The sequence below is a fragment of the Phyllobates terribilis genome, unplaced genomic scaffold (genome assembly GCF_046119375.1).
Source record: "Phyllobates terribilis strain yellow unplaced genomic scaffold, ASM4611937v1 Scaffold_3__8_contigs__length_932513732, whole genome shotgun sequence".
Classification (NCBI taxonomy): Eukaryota; Metazoa; Chordata; class Amphibia; order Anura; family Dendrobatidae; genus Phyllobates; species Phyllobates terribilis.
The window spans coordinates 586,787,720-586,812,519 of NW_027362763.1; the positions used below are offsets into that span (position 1 = coordinate 586,787,720).

At 42.0% G+C, this 24,800-nt stretch overlaps 1 protein-coding gene across 2 annotated transcripts in view; it reads right to left on the reverse strand.

The window, feature by feature from the left end:
• The window catches only part of ARID4B (AT-rich interaction domain 4B), a 593,887-nt gene that overhangs the window by 124,880 nt on the left and 444,207 nt on the right, over positions 1-24,800 (reverse strand). For both annotated transcript variants that reach the window (XM_073671468.1, XM_073671469.1), the window contains one exon: positions 10,537-10,621. In XM_073671468.1, coding sequence (XP_073527569.1) covers positions 10,537-10,621 — 85 coding nt within the window. The remainder of the gene's footprint in view (positions 1-10,536; positions 10,622-24,800) is intronic.

The window sequence follows — 24,800 nt, forward strand, 5'->3', positions numbered from 1 at the left end:
GAGGTCGATACTGACCCCACCCTAGCTAGTTTTAGAGCACGAGCTGAGACAGGGCAGTTAGGGGAGAACAGGGAAAGGATTATCCGAGAAAATGGACTTTTGTATAGGGTTACCAATGCTGCCTCCCCAGATAAGCCCTGGACTTGTAACAAACAGATGATTGTTCCTCAGAAATACAGGATTCCCCTACTACACCTTGCTCATGATATCCCTACTGCTGGCCATCAAGGCAAAACCCGCACCGAGGGACGATTGACTCAAACCTTCTATTGGCCAGGGATTTCTCAGGCAGTGGAGCATTTCTGCCAAACTTGCGATATATGTCAGCGTAGAGGGCGACCCGGAGATCACTCAAAGGCCCCTCTGCAACCACTCCCTATCATAGAAGAGCCATTTCAAAGAGTAGCTGTTGATATCATTGGGCCTCTAGCTAAGCCAAGTAGATCAGGAAAGCAGTACATTCTCACTGTTGTGGACTACGCCACCCGATATCCGGAAGCTGTGGCCTTGTCCAGTATTTCTGCAGCCAAGGTGGCCGAGGCCCTGGTTACCATTTTCACCAGAGTAGGATTTCCCAGTGAGATCTTGTCGGACCAAGGCTCCCAGTTCATGTCAGAACTAGTCCAGTGTCTGTGGCGCACCTGTGGAGTACGAGCGATTCGAATGACACCGTATCATCCACAAACAAATGGACTTTGTGAACGATTTAAGGGCACTCTGAAGAATATGCTGAGGGCCTTCACGGACAGAGATTCAGACTGGGAGAAATACCTACCCCATCTCTTGCTTGCCTATCGGGAAGTTCCTCAGGAGTCCACCGGGTTTTCCCCCCTTTGAACTCCTCTATGGAAGAAAGGTCCGAGGACCCTTAACTCTGCTCAATGAATACTGGGCGGGGCAAGCTGAAGATACAGGAGCCCCTGTTGTCCCTTATGTCCTAAAGCTGCGAGAAACCCTGGCTCAACTTGCTAGTTTCGCCCAGAGTCATGTGCATATGGCTCAAACCCGACAGAAGACCTGGTATGACCGTAAAGCATGCTATCGGGAGTTTGTAGAAGGACAACCGGTCATACTGATTATTCCCCATCCACAAAATAAACTGCAGACCACGTGGGAGGGTCCCTTCCGGGTTCTCAAGAAACTAAATGACACCAATTACCTTCTTGCTCTAGATGATCAGGGACTAAGACAAAAGACTGTCCATGTGAATATGATTAAGGAATACCACGACCGGAACCTTCCAATGATAGCAAGCTGTCGGCTAGCTTCAGAAGACGGTCTTGAGGAAGAGGACTCCCTACCGGATCTCGTGGAAGCCACGAGAGCCCCGTCCACTGTGGAACAGGTTCCTCTGGGAGATCACCTGGACCCCTTACAGAAAGACCAGATGCTGGGAGTGCTTCAACAGAGACAGGCTGCTTTCTCATCTCAACCAGGTCGAACCACCATCACCCAACATCATGTAGACACTCAGGGTATCCGTCCCATACAACAGGCTCCTTACCGGGTACCTGAATCAGTTCGAAACACCATGCAGCACGAACTAGAGGAGATGTTACAGCTGGGGGTAATCCAGGCCTCTCATAGCCCTTGGGCCTCTCCTGTGGTGTTAGTACCAAAGAAGGATGGGAGTACTCGATTTTGTGTGGACTACAGACGACATAATGAACATACTGTCAGTGATCCTTACCCAATGCCCCGTATTGACGAACTTCTAGACCGAATGGCTGGATCCCGATATGTCACTACTTAAGATCTCAGTAAGGGATACTGGCAAATTCCTCTGACGGAGGAAGGGAGAGGACGGTCCGCTTTTATAACCCCCTTTGGTCTGTATGAATTTCTAAGCATGCCTTTTGGAATGAAAAATGTCCCGGCAACCTTCCAGAGAATGGTAGATCAGATCCTCCGGGGATGTGGGGACTTTGCTTGTGCCTACTTAGATGATATCGCCGTCTTCAGCCAGACGTGGGAGGAACATCTGAATCAAGTAGCCGTTATTCTTGACCTGATTCTTGCAGCCGGCCTAACCATTCGACCCAATAAATGTCAATTGGGGATGGGTGAAGTCCAGTACCTAGGGCATAGAGTAGGGAGACGGAAGCTCCGTCCAGAACCTGCAAAAATCCAGGCTATTAGAGACTGGCCTGTACCCCAAACTAAGAAACAAGTTATGGCTTCTTTGGGCACTGCTAGCTACTACTGAAAATTTGTTTCTCATTTTAGCACTGTGGCCAAGCCTCTTACCGACCTGACCAAGAAAACGATGCCCAGGCTGGTAATCTGGACTCCAGCCTGTGAGGAGGCTTTTAACCGGCTGAAGGACGCCCTGGTCTGTGACCCTGTTCTGGCTGCTCCGGACTACAAGAGGCGATTCATTGTGCAGATGGACGCCTCTGCTTATGGATTGGGAGCTGTACTCAGCCAGGTGAATGCAGTGGGGGACGAGCACCCCGTCGCCTACCTCAGCAGGAAACTGCTGGACCGAGAAGTGGCCTATGCAACTGTGGAAAAAGAATGTCTGGCTATAGTGTGGGCCCTCCGGAAACTAAAGCCGTATCTGTATGGACGAGAATTCACTGTGGTTACTGATCACAATCCCCTCACTTGGCTGAACAGAGCCTCTGGGGACAATGGACGCTTACTACGATGGAGCCTGGCTCTGCAGCCCTATAACTTTACAGTACAGTATAGAAGAGGCAGCCAACACCAAAATGCAGATGGACTGTCCAGGCAGGAGGAGCCCTGAGTCCGGTCAGCCCTGCCTGTGTGTACTTAACAAGCGACCTGTAGAGGTCCCTCGTACGTACACAAAATTGGAGGGGAAGGAATTGTCATGGTACATAGTTTTCCCTGTCCTACATTTCTGTATAAAATGTCATGATGTGATGTAAATACCCATGCTCTTTCCCAGATCTTTGTTCCTCAACCATAATTTAACTTGGGCTTGTGTCAACACCGCTAGAGGACTCCCCATTGTTCTCTTAAGCAGGGGGAGAACTCACAGTACACATCTTTATAGACACATCGGAGCCATGCCATGGACTAAACCATCGACTAGGAGGGGGGAAACCTCTCCTCACCTACCCTTGGGCTGTTCTCGGTAGCCCAGGACAATGGACTTATGCGTGACCAGTGTTGTGTTGGGAGATCTCTGGAGGAAGAAGAGTGGAGGCTCTTAGCTGCGGCAAGACCTCACGCCCGTTGGTGATTGTGGACTTATTATGGACCTTAGGAATAACATGGATTTTTGATTTGGTATGCTGCCTGCCTTAATAAATCCCGTTGGAGCGTTCTTAGTCCGGTTGTCTCTTCTTGCTCTGCCGCATACCCCGTCACAGTGCTCGCTACTTGAGTTTGCATCGCACGCTCGGGTATGCACCGAGTATAGCGGGTCCTCAAGTGACATGCTCGAGTCTCCGCCCCATATGTTTCGTGGCTGTTCTACAGCCATGCACAGGTAATGCCCGCATGTTTTTTTTATTGGTGTCTAACAACCGTGAAACATGTGGGGCGTGGACTCGAAAATGTCACTGGAGCACCCGCGAAATTTGGTGCATACCCGAGTACCTGATGCAAACTCAAGTAGCGAGCACTTGCGCTCAACACTAATGACAACTTATTCAATATGATGACCTAATGTAATCAAATTCTGTGTCGTACCTCTGGGTTCAAAGTGTTCACTATACCCCTTAATAAAATCCTTGAGGAGTCTAGATTCCAAAACGGGGTCACTTGTGGGGGGTTTCCACTGTTTAGGCGCATCAGGGGTTCTTCAAACGCGACATGGCGTTCGCTCTCCATTCCAGACAATTTTGCGTTCAAAAAGTCACACAGTGCTCCTTCCCTTCAGAACCCTGCCGTGTGCCCAAGCAGTGGTTTTCCCCCACATATGGGGTATTGGTGTACTCAGGAGGAGAAATTGTACAACAAATTTTGGGGTCCATTTTTTCCTGTTACCCCTGCGAAAATAAAAAAAATTGGGTCTAAAGTAACATTTTTGTGAAAAAAGTTAAAATGTTCATTTTTTTTTGCATATTCCAAAAATTCCTGTGAAGCACCTGAAGGGTTAATAAATTACTTGAATGTGGTTTTGAGGACATTGAGGGGTGCAGTTTTTAGAATGGTGTCACTTTTGGGTATTTTCTGTCATAAAGACCCCTCAAAGTCACTTCAAATAAGATGTGGTCCCTAAAAAAATGGTTTTGCAAATTTTGTTGTAAAAATGAGAAATCGCTGGTCAGCTTTTAACCCTTATAGCACCCTAACAAAAAAAAAAATTGGTTCCAAAATTGTGCTGATGTGAAGTAGACATGTGGGAAATGTTATTTATTAACTATTTTGTGTGACATATCTCTCTGATTTAAGGGCATGAAAATTTAAATTTTGAAAATTGCAAAATTTCTAAATTTTCGACAAATTTCCAAAGTCAAATTGAAGAAGTTTTACCACCATCATGAAGTACAATACATCACGAAAAACCAATCTCAGAATCAGGGGGATCCGTTAAAGTGTTCCAGAGTAATTACCTCATAAAGTGACAGTGGTCAGAATTGTAAAAATTGGCCTGGTCATTAACATGCAAACCACCTTCGGGGAAAAAGGAGTTAAATACTTGGGAATAACTGTCAGTACCAAGCATAAAGAATATGTAACATTACGTAGACCCTTTGTTTGATAAATTTAGAACTAAGGTGAATGTATGGTCCAAACTCCCCTATCAGTTATATGTAGAGGAAATCTTATCAAGATGATCCTTATGCCTCAATTGTCATATGTGCTACATAATGCTCCCCCCCCCTCCATATTTCATTAAGTACAAACCATGTTCAGGGAATTAATATGGATTAAACAACATGCTCGAATAAAACTACAAACTCTCCAACGTAATAAGGATGAGGGTGGACTGGCCATTCCTGATCCATGGCTGTATTCTATTGCATCCCAATTACAACACTTCCATGGATGGAGAAGTAGAGATGACATGGGGAAGTCGGGTGCTTTTCTTTTACAGAATATGAAATGGGCTTCACCTCTGTGTCTTCTGGAGTCTGGGATTTCTCCCGGAGCGAATCCTCTTACACCCACACTGCCGTTAGTCTATAAAGTGTGGGACAGAGGAAAGAAACTTATGGGTATTAAGGGATTCACCAAATATACACCACTATGGCATAATCCCAATTTGGGTGAAGTAACAAAGTTAAAGGGCTTTTCTGATTGGGAGCAAAAAGGGATCTGGTCGGTAGAACAATTATTTTCAAACTCTGTCCTTAAAAGTGAGGAATTCAATCGCGTAACACTTTTTACCAATACCTACAAATCCGACATGCTCTTTCAGCTCAATCGGCTTTGATGACTTTTAGAATACAACATCATCCCCTAATAAATACCATTGCTTCTACAAGTCATACAAAGGCTTTAATTTCTACCACATATAAATGCCTTTTGTCATCCCAACTGGATAATCACCCTCTGACAGTTAAAGCTAAATGGGAGGTGTATGTAGGCCCTATATCGATGGAGCAATGGAGAGAGATTCTAGAAACTGTTCCCAAATTAACTCCCTGTGAGGCCCAAAGGCTCTCTCAATTATATTTAATTTCCAGAGTATACAAAACTTCAAGATTTTTACACAAGATAGGATATCGCCATGATGCAAAATGCCCTAGGTGTGGGATTGATAAGGCTGTTTGATGCATATGATGTGGAAGTGTAGACAAATAGGCCCATTTTGGAATGAGGTCATATCCTTGATAGAAAGAGTGTATGGAGTGAAATTGTTAACAGATCCCCGAATATGTGTATTGGGAGTATTTGAGGATGGAGTGGATCCCGACTTGCCCCTATTCATAGGTATCTCTCGTATCTTATTTCAAGAATGTAAACTTCTTGCATTTCACACAACCTCCATCTATTGGAGAGGTACAACAAAGGATAAATAATATAATCTGGTTGGCAAGAGGAGTCTATCATAAACGTAACTCTATTCGTAAATTCGAAAAGATATGGAGTCGTTGGTTGGATACTCCAGGGCTGCCCACTAATCTTCTAATTAGAGATAGAATATTAACGATGTTATCCCTTTGTTAGTCACTTTTTTATCTTCTTCCCCCTTCTACAAATGTTTTACTCCATTATTCTAGAACTGCTCTGAAAATGGTTCTCTGGAATGTTGGGATTTGGGTTCAGGGTGGGTTAGGGAATTGAAGTTCAGATACTTTGTTCATGTTTTATACTAATGGAATTACTATGTCATTTATGTTATTTGAAAGATGGAAAATTTGTATTTGGAGTTTTTCAAGAAAAATTATTTGATTAAAAAATAATATTTTGCAGACTCCAAATACAGAGGCCCTACTTGCTAGAAGAGCAGAATCTCCCCTCAAGTGACCCCATTTTGTAAATGATATCCCTTTGGGAATTTATCTACAGGTGTGGTGAGGATTTTGACTCCATGGGTGTCTTCCAGGAACAAGCAGCAGTGGGTGTTGCTGAGTGAAGATTGAAAACTGCTGTTGTAGTGACCAGTACGTTTTAGTGCCCGTACATTGTGCCCAGCTCGTGCTCCTGGAGGCACCCATAAATTAAGCAGACTCTCATCGCTATAGAAATGCCAAACATGTGGACGCTAACTGCGGTTTAGGCACACTGGTGCTCAGAAGGGAGGGGGGATTTGGATTTGGGAGCACAGAATTTGCTAGATTTCTTTTGGACGGCGAGGAGCCATTTAGTTTTTCCAGAGCCTTTGTGCTACCAGTACCGTGGAAGCCCCCTATATTTCTGTTAACAGATGACAGACCTGAGTGGGGACTTGCTTTTTTGTGAATGAGGTTGAAGCTTTCATTGGGAAAATTTTATAGAACATTTAGAATCACATTTATTCAGCGTTCTACGATGAGCACTTATATCGGAACTTCCATCTAAATCTTTAAGTGAAGTGATTCAGATGAAACCCCCGAGGGATCCATTCACTATAATGAGGCAGCAGAGTTACTCTGGACTCTGTTTAGCGGTGTCCTTCTTTTCAGAGGTGTAAAAACTGTGGCAGATGGCGCTTTTATGTACGACTAAAAAGATGGACACCACCGGATCACAGGTCCTACAGCATCCACGGTGCCTCCATTTGCCTTATTACAGGGAATCTTCAGCCGGGGGTTTCGTCTGAATCAAGTATTTCAGAGATTTACACAGAAACCCCAGTGTAAGTGCTCAGGACAGAGCGCAGGATAAATGTGCAACGAGCCATACTGTGATCTTTGGGAGGCAGAATGAACAAATCAACAGAAGGTGAAGGATTAGTTTTATTTATTTTTCACTCCGTTCCTCGTGCGGTATAAGCGATACCAAATTTATATCGGGTTTTTATATTTGGCAGCTGTCACACACTAAAATACGCTTTTTAATGTAAAAACAAGTTTTTGCATTGCCATATTTTGATAGCTATAATTTTTCCATATTTCTGCTGACAGTCATGTGACAGCTTGTTTTTTGCGGAACAAGTTGACGTTTTTCTTGGTACCACCATTTAAGGGTCAATGACATCTTTTGATCGCTTTCCATTCTGTTTTTTGGGAGGCAAAATGAACAAAAACCAGCAATTCAGGATTTTTTTTTTGGGGGGGGGGGGGGTGTTGGGGGTTAATTCCGTTCCGCATGTGGTAAAATTGTGTTTTACCGCCCTTAAACAATAAAAACTATTTTATAAAACTTAATTATTTTTGCATCGTTTTAGTCTCAGAGCTGTAACTTTATTTTTCCGATGATGGAGCGATATGGCGGCTTTTTTTAGCGGGACGAGATCACGTTTTCAATGATACCATTTTTATTTACATTCGTCTTTTTGAACGCATTTTATTCCACTTATTGTTTAGTTGTATGATCAATAAGCGTATTTTTTTAATTATTTGTTTCACGGTGTTTACTGAAGGGGTTAACTAGCAGGACAGTTTTATAGGTCGTGCGATTCCGGACGCAGCGATACCAAATATGTGTACCTTTATTGTTTATTTTTTTACATAGATAAAAGTATTTATTGGATTAATAATTCTTTTTTTCTGTGATTTTTTTTTTTTATATATATTTTTATAATTTGTATTAACTTTTTTATTGACAGCGGCATCACAGGGGTTAAATGCCAGCGATCGGTGCTAGCACCGATCATGGGCGTTGCACCGGGCTGTCAGCTCTCACATAGAGCTGACAACCGTACTCCATCACTGCACGATAATATATTTTTTTATATATATATATATATATATATATATATATATACATATACACAGTACAGACCAAAAGTTTGGACACACCTTCTCAATTAAAGATTTTTCTGTATGTTCATGACTATGAAAATTGTACATTCACACTGAAGGCATCAAAACTATGAATTAGCATATGTGGAATTATATACTTAACAAAAAAGTGTGAAACAACTGAAAATATGTCTTCTATTCTAGGTTCTTCAAAGTAGCCACCTTTTGCTTTGATGACTGCTTTGCACACTCTTGGCATTCTCTTGATGAGCTTCAAGAGGTAGTCACCGGAAATGGTCTTCCAACAATCTTGAAGGAGTTCCCAGAGATGCTTAACACTTGTTGGCCCTTTTGCCTTCACTCTGCGGTCCAGCTCACCCCAAACCATCTCGATTGGGTTCAGGTCTGGTGACTATGGAGGCCAGGTCATCTGGCGTAGCACCCCATCACTCTCCTTCTTGGTCAAATAGTCCTTACACAGCCTGGAGGTGTGTTTGGGGCTACTGTCCTGTTGAAAAATAAATGATGGTCCAACTAAACGCAAACCGGATGGAATAGGATGCCGCTGCAAGATGCTGTGGTAGCCATGCTGGTTCAGTATGCCTTCAATTTTGAATAAATCCCCAACAGTGTCACCAGCAAAGCCCCCCCACACCATCACACCTCCTCCTCCATGCTTCACGGTGGGAACCAGGCATGTAGAGTCCATCCGTTCACCTTTTCTGCGTCGCACAAAGACACAGTGGTTGGAACCAAAGATCTCAAATTTGGACTTATCAGACCAAAGCACAGATTTCCACTGGTCTAATGTCCATCCCTTGTGTTCTTTAGCCCAAACAAGTCTCTTCTGCTTGTTGCCTGTCCTTAGCAGTGGTTTCCTAGCAGCTATTTTACCATGAAGGCCTGCTGCACAAAGTCTCCTCTTAACAGTTGTTGTAGAGATGTGTCTGCTGCTAGAACTCTGCGTGGCATTGACCCGGTCTCTAATCTGAGCAGCTGTTAACCTGCGATTTCTGAGGCTAGTGACTCGGATAAACTTATCCTCAGAAGTAGAGGTGACTCTTGGTCTTCCTTTCCTGGGGCGGTCCTCATGTGAGCCAGTTTCTTTGTAGCGCTTGATGGTTTTTGCAACTGCACTTGGGGACACTTTCAAAGTTTTCCCAATTTTTTGCACTGACTGACCTTCATTTCTTAAAGTAATGATGGCCACTTGTTTTTCTTTACTTAGCTGCTTTTTTCTTGCCATAATACAAATTCTAACAGTCTATTCAGTAGGACTATCAGCTGTGTATCCACCTGACTTCTGCACAACACAACTGATGGTCCCAACCTCATTTATAAGGCAAGAAATCCCACTTATTAAACCTGACAGGGCACACCTGTGAAGTGAAAACCATTTCCGGTGACTACCTCTTGAAGCTCATCAAGAGAATGCCAAGAGTGTGCAAAGCAGTCATCAAAGCAAAAGGTGGCCACTTTGAAGAACCTAGAATATAAGACATATTTTCAGTTGTTTCACACTTTTTTGTTAAGTATATAATTCCACATGTGTTAATTTATAGTTCTGATGCCTTCAGTGCGAATGTACAATTTTCATAGTCATGAAAATACAGAAAAATCTTTAAATGAGAAGGTGTGTCCAAACTTTTGGTCTGTACTGTGTGTGTTTGTATATATATATCTATATCACTTTGCGGGAACTTGTGTGAATAAAACATACCAGTGTTATTGAAAGCATTCAGAGTCCTCTCACATTTCTCATAGACCATTTGGAAAGTATATAATGTAGCCCCTATATAGATATGATAAGAGATAACTAATTTAATCACTTACATCACATTCACAAGTTCAGGATTTGGTCAGTATTTTAGCTCAATATTTATAAGCCTAAACCGGGGGAGGAAACAATCAGAAGAAAAGTATAATAGAAATCCGTCACCACTTCTGCTTTTTTCACTCACTCCTCGCTTTGGTTATACCATGTAAAGAACTCGCCAAATACTAAACGTGTGCACGTGGCCTTAGGGTTCAACTACTGGAACCCGTATCAATCCCAAGAACAGGGATCTGCAGAGAGTTCATGTGAATGCATCGGAACATCTCCACTACATTCAATCTCTGTGAGACCAACGTAAATTGCCAACAAAAGTATTTGCCAATTTCCGGCAACACAGTACTCTACTAACTCTGCCAGACATTTAGTGAGACTTTTAAGAAAAACATATTTTATTCTAACTTCAAGAAAATATCAAAGAATAGTCAAACAGATTAAAAGTAAAAAAAATACCTTAGTTCTTCTCCTATGTTTTATTTTTGGTACACTCCTTTGTGCTGGTCTGATGGTCCTGTCAGCTTTTACAAATTCTTCATATCTAAAAGTTAAACAAAGGGGGAATAGATTAAGTTTAATTTCAGTATGAAGTTAGCGTAGTTTTTTAGCATTCCTAAGCGCTTTGTATCTGTACTTGTACATATAGTGGCTGGTGACTGGTTCATGCAGCGTTATTTGAATGTCCTATTTATTATACAGATGGCTGGACCCTACATGACAAGCACTTCATTTTTACCTTTTATGTTACCCCTATTTCCACATAGATTGTAAGCTTGTGAGCAGGGCCCTCACTCCTCTTGGTAAGTGTTGTATTATGGGTTACTCTTTAATGTCTTATCTTGTTCGTATATGTACCCTCTGAATTGTACAGTGCTGTGTTGTGTTAGTGCCATATAAATAAAATTATTATTAAGTACTACATGGTCTAGACATGTGAAGCCATTCAAGTCCATCCACGTAGAAAAGTTCAAGTTTACTGCAGTTACAACTGAAGAACTATTATGGTATGCCCTGCAAATAATCCACTATATTAACAGCATAAATCATTATAAACCAGAATAATCATGAATAATCAAAAATAATATGAGAAGTCAGATGCAAATATTCTGTGCATCGAAGACATTAAAAATTGTTATATTGGAGGGGCGTGCCTTGGATGGGCATGTAAGGGGTCACAAGTTGTGAGAGTTCCTGCTGAATCCTGTCATTTATACAGCTTCAACACTTTAAATACAGGGAAATTAATCGTATTCAAGAAGTTCTGAGAAGCTGACACACTTCCCGCTCTTGGTAACCAAAATTGGGATTCACCAAGTGAGCACCGCTGGAGTCAAGAAGGTTGATGCCTGCACTTACCTTTGAACTTGGGCCTGGCAGTGCGTCATTACTTCATTAAGGCTGATAAGGTGACAGGCACGGTTAAGATGGATGCTTGGACTCATAGGCTGATTATAATGAGGGCAATTAGGCCTACCGCCTGGGGCCCGAGGCTTCACCAGGGCCCATGGCTCCAGGTGGGCCCATGCCCAGATTGCACTCATCATAATAATTTTTTGCGCCGTCGGCGCTGCGGCACTTATCGCTGGCAGGGAGCGCTCTTCTGTTCCTCCAGCCTCCGCTGCCAGCAATAGAGAGATGCGGACTAACTGCATACAGGAAGGCAATGGTGCGATGAAGTCATCGCGCTGGCTGCGTCTTTCAGCATGTACGCGTGCTGGCAAGAAGGGGAAGGATACACAGCATTTTTTCTTTCAGGTGTCAACGAGTGTGATAATGAGTTGGGGATGGGAGAAAGCCTAAACAGTGTGATAATAAATTGGGGGTGGGTGGGAGAGAGCAAAGCATGTAGTAATGAATTGGGGGTGGTGGGAGAGAGACTAAACAGTGTGATAATGATTTGGGGTGGGAGAGTAAGCAAATAGTGTGATGAATTGGGGGTGGGAGGGAGAGACAGACTCAACAGTATAATGAATTGGGGGTGGGGAGAATGGTAGAGAGAGCACAGAGTGTTATGAATTGTGGGTTGGGGTGGGAGAGAGAGCACAGAGTGTTATAATGAATTGGGAGGGGTGGGGGAAAGAAAGCAAAAGGCTAGGATAATGAATTGGGGGTGGGAGAGAGCACAGAGTGTTATAATGAATTGGGGGTGGGAGAGAGAGTGTTATAATGAATTGGGGGTGGGAGGATAGTAGATAGAGCACAGAGTATTATAATGAATTAGGGGTGGAAGAGAGCACTTAGTATTGTATTGAGCTGAGGGTGGGAGTGGGAGAGAGAGCACAGAGTATTATAATGAATTGAGGGAGGGGGGAACAGTTGAGGATTGTCAATTTATATTTTGAATGATGGGTTGCACAGTGGCTAATCATACATTAATGGTGAGTGCATATGTGTAATGTTTGTATTTTGTGATGAGGGGTGGGGGATTCTTTTTTCAAGAAACAAATGTAATATATATGTGACTTTTTATGTGATATTTTCAGGGGCATGGTGATCAGTGCAGCAAACTGAAGTAACCACATCACGGCTTTAGGACGTCGACAAGAAGGTTTGACAAGATGGAAAAGAAACAAAGAAAATGGCAGACGTCAGCGGTAAGTTACTGGCTACAAATATTGATTTTGTATTTGCACCATACAAAGGTCTCTATATGAATGACCGGAGGCACTAAACTATCGCTGATCGGTAAAACATTATCGATTGGCGGTCATTTAATAGTCTGTTTACACAAAACCTAAGATAGAAATAAAATGAGCATATACCCTGCTGTAAGTAAATATATATAACATTAGGGTACTTAGAAAACACCGATTTTGATCAAAAAAAGCGTAAAAGCCATCCCACCAGTGTCAAGGTGTACCCAAATTTGATCAAAAACAGTGTTAACCAAGTACCCTTTTATTTATATGCAATATTGTTTTTATTTACTTTCATATTCATTCTGTTGCTATCTTAGGTGTAGTCTGTTTAGTAGCCAGTGTGAACATGCTCCTATATTTTACATGCATACCAATTTATAATCCAGTTACATTTTTTTGGTGAAGTCTGTTTACAACGACAGACCGCAGTAAACGATGCGCACTGAGTAATCTGTAGTAGATTGTTCACTGCACACAGGCTGCCAGGTTCTCGGCAGGGTCTTGTTTAGAGGACGATGCACCACAGAGAACGATGATCTTTTGTGCTGCGCAGAAGATCATTTTACCCAATGAATGAGAGTTTTGCTCATTCATTGGATGATAGCTTGCTTACACTGAAAGAATATATTTTAAGAACGCTTGTTCAAAGAGAATTACTTTTCTTTGTAAATGCAGCTAAATTTGCAGTGAAGTGGTGGGAGTAATACCCTTGTTTGCAAAAAAAAAAACTCCCAGGGCCCATGTACACTTCCGATTATATCGTACAGGTGCTATCAGTAATTTTCACGGATGGCACACGTACCCATCTATTGGGTCGTGTGCATGTCCGATTTTTTCCTCGGACTGAATGTTCCGAGGAAAAGATCGGTGACATGTTGGATCAAAATTGCCAATGTAACAGACCCGTCACATGTGGAGGGGGGATCGCCCACACAGTCTGAACTGCCGGGTGTTATGTTCTGCTACCAGAGCTAAGGAAAGAGAGGAGATCTGTCCCTACGATAGAACTCAGCTTTATCCCTACGATGTAACAGGGGACCTGATCCTGCGATCAGACCTGCTAAAGTCCTAAGCTAGTCTGTACGGAGACCTATAGATGTGGGGAAGGAATCCCTACAAGTACTAAGGACTGGGAGGAAAATGGGACACCTCCTAACAGAAATAGTAGCAGACAGACAAACAAACAAAATATATAGAACACTGAGGTCCGTAGACCAAGCAAACTAACAGAGTTAGATACAGAGCACAGGCTAGCTAGAAAGTAGTTATACAATGAAGTCCAGCAAAGCCAGAAGGGCGGAGCAGGATTAAATAGGCCAACAAGGTCATGTGACCAGCAAAGGAAAAAACCTAAGAGCAAGGTTCTAACACCGGGGGCTCTAGCTACCCTTAATCTGCCCCTGCTTGGACTGTCATCTTTTCCAAAGGTACAAGACTGATCTGTGATTTACTTGACTGGCAACCTCAGACTGGGGCACTGAGTGAATAGGATCACTGAATCACCGTGTTGCCTAGTTGCTAGATAGCATGACGTTCCTCTCTTACAGTGCTGAGTTATTCTCTGTAGTGCGCCATGGGAAGTGAAAATCACCATGTCTGGTGGTACATCTATAAGTTCAAAGAATGTGGCAGGCAGTGCTGACCGGGAGCCCTTTAATATTCCGGACACCACTATGTCAAACACCCGATCAGGAAAATCTGTGGCAGCAGGCATTATGGAGAAGATCACAAGCGTTGGTAGAGATCAGAGTAGGAATGATATCTCTCACTCAAACCAATCTCCTGATCAAGAGAAGAGGGATACAGAATCTCTATGGCACTTTGGTAATAATGGAGCGAAAAAATCACTAAATCAAGTGAGATACATTGTAATTTACCTGGCTATGTAGAAATGACTCCAAGAGTACCAAAGTGACCACCCTGGGCGATGTCCTAACAGCGGTTATACAATGTAACTGCATTCTCTCTGTTAAGCCTCCAAATGGGGACCAGGAGAGAAATTTTCACCGATGAGACAAGATTTAAAGGAGTATTCCCATCTCCAAGATCCTATCCCAATATGTAGTAGGTGTTATTATATTAGCAAATACCTCCAATTAGAAATGTGGTACAGTTCTTCTGACTTGCTATGTTGATTGCTTGCAGTAGCTTAGGCATCCATGGTTACGACAGTTCATAGAGTTACAGTTAGTTGTTAGTGGTTGTAACCATGGATACCTAAGCTACTGCAATGCCCTGCACATGGGGTAAGCAACATAGCAAAACAGAAGAACTATACTACATTTCTAATTGGAGGTATATGCTAATGTTATTATTACACCTACTGCATATTGGAATAGAATCTTGGAGAAGAGAATACCCCTTTAAAGAAAGTCAATGAAAGGTTAGTAGCAGTTAAGAGACACAGGGAGACATGACAATCACACTGCTTCATTGTTGGCTAAAACTGATGATCTGGAAAAACGAATAAGAAATAATATTAAGCTGATTCGAATTCTAGAAAAGGTAGAGGTTTCCAACCTGATCGAGTACAATGAGTCCTAGCTTAGAAAGGTGTTTCAGTTGGATGCCCTATCCCCACTATATGCTGTTGAACAGCCGCATAGAGTTCCGACTAGCACACTCCCACCGGGGTACCCCCAAGAGCAATACTGATAAAATACCACATTACAAAGCCAGAAATGATATTCTTTGCTCTGCCAGAAACAATCCAGAGCTCTCCGTTATTGGCCAGAGCATGGTCTTTTATCCAGTTTACTCGGTAGATGTTCAAAAGAAAAAGCTTCACAACGGAATATGATAGCGCTAAAAAAATCAATGCAAAATAATAATAAATAGTAATAAAATAGTTAAATAAAGAAGCATCAGTTCCAGACATTTGCGAGCAATAGATATCCAGTACTGAATGCTACAACCTACAGAGTTGAGAGTGGTCGCCTTGGATGGGCACACTTTTTTGACTATTCTAAAACTGCAACACTGTCTGGATCAAAATCAGCAACAACTGAGACGATTAAACAGGCAGTAACTTATTTTCTACTACAGACTTACCCAAATGCCTCATCTCTAATTTTTAGTACTGTATGCTATGTTCATGGGAAGTACAGATGTATGCTAGTTGACATTATCACAGATAACACAACACTGGAATATCCTGGCACAAAAAAAAAAAGTAATTTGACACCTTACAAGACATCACTCAGTGGCTTGTACAATGTTAGCTTACCTTAAAGTGAGATAACCTTCTGTGACAAGTTAACAAGATGGTGCATTTTTAAGTTAAACTTGGCTATATTTGTATATTCCCCTGCAGAAACCAGGAGTCTGGTTATCGTATATTGGCGGATATAGGTGTGGCAACAAAGTATTTTCCTAATTTAGGAAAACGTGCCCTGTTTCAAGGAGGATGGGTGCCTTCACTTGAAGCATCTGATGTATTATGGGTTATTGAGGCATCACCTTACACCAGGGGTCTCAAACTCGGTTAAACATATGGGCCACACATAGAAAAAATGTGAATTTGAAGGGCCACATTCTTTGCAGGATGATATGAAATTTTTAATGGTACCATATTGTTTTAACTATACACCTTTTGATAACTTTTTGAACATTTTTGGCTTTTTTATTTTCTTTTAAATGGCATTCATTTTATGGGAAATGGTACAGTTTTATACTTTTTACAAGTTTACAGTTTTTACAATTTTTATTTCCTTTTTGTGTCCCCTAATTGGCCACATACAGTGATTTTTTTCTTACAATTGTCACCATATAGTAATTCTGACTCTGACTAATTTCTTATAGCAATGTCCCAGTCTTGGTCCTCATCTTGTAGTAATGTGCCCATCCTCGTCCATAACTTGTAGTAATTGCCCATCCTGGTCCTAATCTTGTAGTAATGTGCCCAACCTGGTCCCCATCTTGTAGTAATGTCCCCATCCTTGTCCGCATCTTGTAGTAATAGTCCATCCTGATCCCCATCTTGTAGTAATGTGCCCATCCTGGACCTCATCTTGTAGTAATGTCCCCCATCTTGGTCCTCATCTTGTAGTAATGTCCCCCATCCTGGACCTCATCTTGTAGCAATGTGCCCATCCTGATCCTCATCTTGTAGCAATGTGCCCATCCTGATCCTCATCTTGTAGTAATGTGCCCATCCTGATCCTCATCTTGTAGTAATGTGCCCATCCTGGACCTCATCTTGTAGCAATGTGCCCATCCTGATCCTCATCTTGTAGCAATGTGCCCATCCTGATCCCCATCTTGTAGTAATGTGCCCATCCTGGACCTCATCTTGTAGCAATGTGCCCACCCTGATCCTCATCTTGCAGCTGTGCCCATCCTGATCCTCATTTTGTAGTAATGTGCCCATCCTGGTCCTCATTTTGTAGTAATGTGCCCATCCTGATCCTCATTTTGTAGTAATGTCCCCCATCTTGGTCCTCATCTTGTAGTAATGTCCCCCATCCTGGACCTCATTTTGTAGTAATGTGCCCATCCTGGTCCCTATCTTGTAGTAATGTGCCCATCCTGATCCTCATCTTGTAGCAATGTGCCCCTCCTGGTCCTCATTTTGTAGTAATGTGCCCATCCTGGTCCTCATTTTGTAGTAATGTGCCCATCCTGGTCCTCATTTTGTAGTAATGTGCCCATCCTGGTCCTCATTTTGTAGTAATGTGCCCATCCTGGTCCTCATTTTGTAGTAATGTGCCCATCCTGGTCCTCATCTTGTAGTAATGTGCCCATCCTGGTCCTCATTTTGTAGTAATGTGCCCATCCTGGTCCTCATTTTGTAGTAATGTCCCCCATCTTGGTCCTCATCTTGTAGTAATGTGCCCATCCTGGTCCTCATTTTGTAGTAATGTGCCCATCCTGGTCCTCATTTTGTAGTAATGTGCCCATCTTGGTCCTCATCTTGTAGTAATGTGCCCATTCTGGTCCTCATTTTGTAGTAATGTGCCCATCCTGATCCTCATCTTGTAGCAATGTGCCCATCCTGATCCTCATTTTGTAGTAATGTCCCCCATCTTGGTCCTCATCTTGCAGTAATGTCCCATCCTGGTCCTCATCTTGTAGTAATGTGCCCATCCTGGTCCCTATCTTGTAGTAATGTGCCCATCCTGATCCTCAGCTTGTAGCAATGTGCCCATCCTGATCCTCATTTTGTAGTAATGTCCCCCATCTTGGTCCTCATTTTGTAGCAATGTGCCCATCCTGATCCTCATTTTGTAGTAATGTCCCCCATCTTGGTCCTCATCTTGTAGTAATGTGCCCATCCTGATCCTCATCTTGTAGCAATGTGCCCATCCTGATCCTCATTTTGTAGCAATGTCCCCCATCTTGGTCCTCATCTTGTAGCAATGTGCCCATCCTGATCCTCATTTTGTAGTAATGTCCCCCATCTTGGTCCTCATCTTGTAGTAATGTGCCCATCTTGGTCCTCATCTTGTAGCAATGTGCCCATCCTGATCCTCATTTTGTAGTAATGTGCCCATCCTGGTCCTCATTTTGTAGTAATGTGCCCATCCTGGTCCTCATCTTGTAGTAATGTGCCCATCCTGGTTCTCATTTTGTAGTAATGTGCCCATCCTGGTCCTCATTTTGTAGTAATGTCCCCCATCTTGGTCCTCATCTTGTAGTAATGTGCCCATCCTGGTCCTCATTTTGTAGTAATGTGCCCATCCTGGTCCTCATTTTGTAGCAATGTGCCCATCCTGTTCCTCATTTTGTAGTAATGTGCCCATCCTGGTCCTCATTTTGTAGCAATGTGCCCATCCTGATCCTCATTTTGTAGTAATGTCCCCCATCTTGGTCCTCATCTTGTAGTAATGTCCCATCCTGGTCCTCATCTTGTAGTAATGTGCCCATCCTGGTCCCTATCTTGTAGTAATGTGCCCATCCTGATCCTCAGCTTGTAGCAATGTGCCCATCCTGATCCTCATTTTGTAGTAATATCCCCCATCTTGGTCCTCACCTTGTAGCAATGTGCCCATCCTGATCCTCATTTTGTAGTAATGTCCCCCATCTTGGTCCTCATCTTGTAGTAATGTGCCCATCCTGATCCTCATCTTGTAGCAATGTGCCCATCCTGATCCTCATTTTGTAGTAATGTCCCCCATCTTGGTCCTCATCTTGTAGCAATGTGCCCATCCTGATCCTCATTTTGTAGTAATGTCCCCCATCTTGGTCCTCATCTTGTAGTAATGTGCCCATCTTGGTTCTCATCTTGTAGCAATGTGCCCATCCTGATCCTCATTTTGTAGTAATGTGCCCATCCTGGTCCTCATTTTGTAGTAATGTGCCCATCCTGGTCCTCATCTTGTAGTAATGTGCCCATCCTGGTCCTCATTTTGTAGTAATGTGCCCATCCTGGTCCTCATTTTGTAGTAATGTCCCCCATCTTGGTCCTCATCTTGTAGTAATGTGCCCATCCTGGTCCTCATTTTGTAGTAATGTGCCCATCCTGGTCCTCATTTTGTAGTAATGTGCCCATCCTGATCCTCATTTTGTAGTAATGTCCCCCATCTTGGTCCTCATCTTGTAGTAATGTCCCATCCTGGTCCTCATCTTGTAGTAATGTGCCCATCCTGGTCCCTATCTTGTAGCAATGTGCCCATCCTGATCCTCATCTTGTAGCAATGTGCCCATCCTGATCCTCATTTTGTAGTAATGTCCCCCATCTTGGTCCTCATCTTGTAGCAATGTGCCCATCTTGGTCCTCATCTTGTAGTAATGTGCCCATCCTGATCCCCATCTTGTAGTAATGTGCCCATCCTGGACCTCATCTTGTAGCAATGTGCCCATCCTGATCCTCATTTTGTAGTAATGTCCCCCATCTTGGTCCTCATCTTGTAGCAATGTGCCCATCTTGGTCCTCATCTTGTAGCAATGTGCCCATCCTGATCCTCATTTTGTAGTAATGTCCCCCGTCTTGGTCCTCATCTTGTAGTAATGTGCCCATCTTGGTCCTCATCTTGTAGTAATGTGCCCATCTTGGTCCTCATCTTGTAGCAATGTGCCCATCTTGGTCCTCATCTTGTAGCAATGTGCCCATCCTGATCCTCATTTTGTAGTAATGTCCCCCGTCTTGGTCCTCATCTTGTAGTAATGGCCCATGCTGGTCCCTAACTTGTAGAACATTCAACTGAAAAGAATCACTGACTTCAGCGGCCCTCAGGACCAGGCCGCAATCATTACGGGGGCTCCCGTGCCTGGGGGCCGCATTAAGCAGCCTCAGGGGCCGCGTGTTTGAGACCCCTGCCTTACACTATATGGAACTACTGTATGTGATATGCCAATGAAGCACAGGCTGTATATGACTGCCAGAGGTTATTTACTTCTCAATATTAATCGTGGCTAATAGAATTACTTTATGGAGTTGGCGAGTGCAGAGATTGGGGGACTCCCAATAAATGTACAGCAATTTTCAAAATTTGTAATGGAGCATGCTTCTGTTTCACATCCCCAGGAGACACAGCAGGATAAAGACTGACTCATAGTGTTAAACAAGCTTTGCCTGGGACATATCCACTCAGTTGGTTCAAACTAGATCAGAGCAGTTTCTACACTCAAACATACACACATGGTCAAAATTGTTGGTACCCCTCGTTTAATGAAAGCAAAACCCACAATGGTCACAGAAATAACTTGAATCTGACAAAAGTAATAATAAATTAAAAATCTATGAAAATGAAAGTCAGTCATTGCTCTTCAACCCTGCTTCCACAGAATTTCTTAAAAAATTAAACTCATGAAATAGGCCTGGACAGAAATGATGGTACCCCTGAAAATAATGTGACAAAAGGGACATGTTAAATCCAGTTGTGTCCACTAATTAGCATCACAGGTGTCTACGATCTTGTAATCAGTCAGTGGGCCTGTATATAGGGCTACAGATACTCACTGTGAGGTTTGGTAACATGGTGTGTACCACACTCAACATGGACCAGAGGAAGCAAAGGAAAGAGTTGTCTCAGGAGATTAGAAAGAAAATTATAGACAAGCATGTTAAAGGTAAAGGTTATAAGACCATCTCCAAGCAGCTTGATGTTCCTGTGACTACAGTTGCACATATTATTCAGAAATTTATGATCCATGGACTGTAGCCAACCTCCCTGGACCTGGCCGCAGGAGGAAAATTGATGACAAATCAAAGAGACGGATAATACGAATGGTAATAAAAGAGCCCAGGATAACTTCTAAAGAGATTAAAGGTGAACTTCAAGCTCAAGGAACATCAGTGTCAGATCGCACCATCCATCGTTGTTTGATCCAAAGTGGACTTCATGGGAGACGACCAAGGAGAACACCATTGTTGAAAAAAATCATAAAAAAGCCACACTGGAATTTGCTGAACTACATATTGACAAGACACAAAGCCTCTGGGAAAATGTCCTATGGACAGATGATCCAATAATGGAAGTTTTTGGCAAGACACTTTAGCTCTATGTTCACAGACAGAAAAATTAAGCATATCAAGAAAAGAACACTGTGCCTACTGTGAAAGACTATCAAGGGATTCTAGAGAGAAATGTGCTGCCCAGTGTCATAAAGCTTAGTCTGTCGCAGCTCATGGGTCTTGAAAAAGGATAATGACCAAAAACACACAGCTAAAAACACCCAAGAATGGCTAAGAGGAAAACATTGGACTATTCTGAAGTGGCCTAATATGAGCCCTGACCTAAATCCTATTGAGCATCTTTGGAAAAAGCTGAAACATGCCATCTGGAAAAGGCAACCTTCAAACACGAGACAACTGGAGCAGTTTGCTCATGAGGAGTGGTCCAAAATACCTGTCGAGAGGTGCAGAGATCTCATTGACAGTTACAGGAATCGTTTGATTGCAGTGATCGCCTCAAAAGGTTGTTCAGCAAAATGTTAAGTAAAGAAGAACCATCATTTCTGTCCAGGCCTATTTCATGAGTTTAATTTTTTTTTTTAATTCTGTGGAAGCCGGGATGAAAAGCAATGTCTGACTTTCATTTGTTCATTTTCAAAGATTTTTAGTATTATTATTACTTTTTGTCAGATTCAAGTTATTTCTGTGACCATTGTGGGTTTTTCTTTCATTAAACGAGGGGTACCAACAATTTTGACCACATGTGTAAGTTCTTTCCATTTGAATGGTTGAACTCAAAGATTGATGAGGAGGACAGATATATAGGACTGTATTGTAAAATTTTTCTTCAAGAACATTTCCTTGTAGCTGTATATATTCCACTCCCATAAAACAGCACTTTTACCAGATTATGTCTTTTAGTAATCATTTGCCCGAGACCCCTATATTGACGCTGGGAAACTTTAATAAAGTGATTCATCCATACTGGAACAAGTTGGGATCTGAGCAGACCACGGAGGACACCCCAATTTCTAAAATATGGGGAATTATTGTGAGAACTCACCTTTAAATGATCTATGGCAGTTGAGGCATCCTGATACTAGACATTTTTCTGTTATTCTCACACATGATACATTGTAGTGTATATATTTAGCCCTTGGGACAGAGTGCATAGTGCAACAACTAGAAATTGTAGAGTATTTCCCTAGATGCTATAGGATCATTCCCAACTGTTGGTACGTCCATGCTATTCTACTAATATTTCCTTGTCATGGTTGTGGGCATTTAATGCATTCTGGCTTCAGGTTATTGAAGCAATTAAAAGAACAGACTTTGCAAGACTATGCAGGACTAGTTTTCTATGTAAAACTGACAATGCACCTTGGGCCATTATTGTGGGATGTTATGAAGCTCATCAAGAGAATGCCAAGAGTGTGCAAAGCAGTCATCAAAGCAAAAGGTGGCTACTTTGAAGAACCTAGAATATAAGACATATTTTCAGTTGTTTCACACTTTTTTTGTTAAGTATATAATGCCACATGTGGTAATTCATAGTTTTGATGCCTTCAGTGTGAATGTACAATTTTCATAGTCATGAAAATACAGAAAAATCTTTAAATGAGAAGGTGTGTCCAAACTTTTGGTCTGTACTGTAGATATATAAAAAAAAACTAGTAGAAGTACATATATTTGGTATCGCCGAGTCCAGAAAGACTTGACCTATAAAACTGTCCCACTAGTTAACTCCTATAGTGAACACGGTAAAAAAGAAAAAAAAAAACAAAAACAAAAAAAAAACAATGCTTTATGATGATAAAACATCGTTTTTTGCTTCTTTTTTATTTATTGAAAAATGATTGCAAAACCTAGTCCTTGCAAAAAAACACCAAACAAAAAAATGAAAAAAAAACGCAATCAAAAAGACGAATGTAAATAAAAATGGTACCGCTGAAAACGTCATCTTGTCCCGCAAAAAAACAAGCCGCCATACAGCTCCATCAGCCGAAAAATAAAGTTATAGCTCTCAGAATAAAGCGATACAAAAAAATTATTTTTTCTACAAAATAGTATTTATTGTGTAAAAAGCTCCAAAACAATAAAAAAAACACATAAACATGGTACCACTATCAATTTTACCACACGCGGAATGGCATTAAAACAAAAAAAAAAAAAAAAAACAATTCCTGAATTGTTGGTTTTTGTTTATTCTGCCTCCCAAAAATCAGAATAGAAATCGATCAAATAGGTCACGTGCCAAAATTGGTACCCATAAAAATGACAACTTTTCCCGCAAACAAGCCCTTACATGACTCTGTCAGCCGAAATATGGAAAAATGATTGCAAAGACTAGTCCTTGCAAAAGAAACAAACAAAAAACGTCTTGTAGTGTGTGACAGCAGCCAAACATAAAAACCCAATATAAATCTGGTATCGATGTAATCACACCGAGCCGAAGAATAAAGTTGACTAATCACCACGATGAACGAAGTAAAAAATAAACTCTAGGGTTAGGGTTGTGTTGGGATTTTTTCAAAAGTAAAGGAAAAAAAATTATGATATGGCGACTATTGTTGAGCGCAAGAGCTCGCTAGTTGAGTTTGCATCGGGTGCTCGGGTATGCACTGAGTATCACGGGTGCTCGAGTGACATGCTTGAGTCTCTGCCCTATATGCTTCATGGCTAAAAAAAAACCTAGCAGGGATTGTCTGCCAAGCACGAGCGATCCCCACATGTTTTTTTTGGGTGTTTGACAACCGTGAAACATGTGGGGCGGAGACTCGAACATGTCACTCGAGCACCCGCGATACCCGGTGCATTCCTGAGCACCCGATGCAAACTCAAGTAGCGAGCACTTGAGCTCAACACTAATGACAACTTATTCAATATGATCAAATTCTGTGTCATACCTCAAAGTCAATTCAAATGTGATGTGGTCACTAAAAAAATGGTTTTGTAAATTTTCTTGGAAAAATGAGAAATTGCTGATCAACTTATAACTTCCTAACCCCAAAAAAATTTGATTCCAAAATTGTGCTGATGTAAAGTAGACATGTGGGAAATGTTATTTATTAACTATTTTGTGTGACATATCTCTCTGATTTAAGGGCATGAAAATTCAAAGTTTAAAAATTGTGAAATTTTTGCCAAATTTCCGATTTTTTTCACAAATAAACGCAAGTGATATCGAAGAAATTTTACCACTATCATGAAGTACAATATGTCACGAAAAAACAATCTCAGAATCAGTGGGATCCTTGAAGCGTTCCAGAGTAATTACCTCTAAGTGACAGTGGTCACAATTGTAAAAATTGGCCCGGTCATTAACGTGCAAACAACATTCGGGGGTAAAGGGCTTAAAGGGAAGAAAGAGAGCTTTTGTCTTGGCGTGTCTATCGTATGGAGGGAACCACAAAATCGTAGTGATGACTGCTACTTTTGCACATACAACGTCGAGGAATTCAACCTTAAAAATAAGATGTAAATTACATACCCGGACATCACGTCAGCAATTCGCCCTATGCCTTAGAAATACCTGTCCCTTTAATTCTGGAGAAACTTGAAGATACACCTGATTCAGAACATGAAAATCAGGATTCTGGTGAAGATTTTCCCGCTAGTCACAAAGAGCCACAGCTTTTTTCACAGCTCTAATTAAATCATTTAGTCAGAGAGTTGGACCTTCCTAAACATTCTGCTGAACTTTTAAGGTCTAGACTAAAGGAAAAGAACCTGCTAGCTCCGGGTGC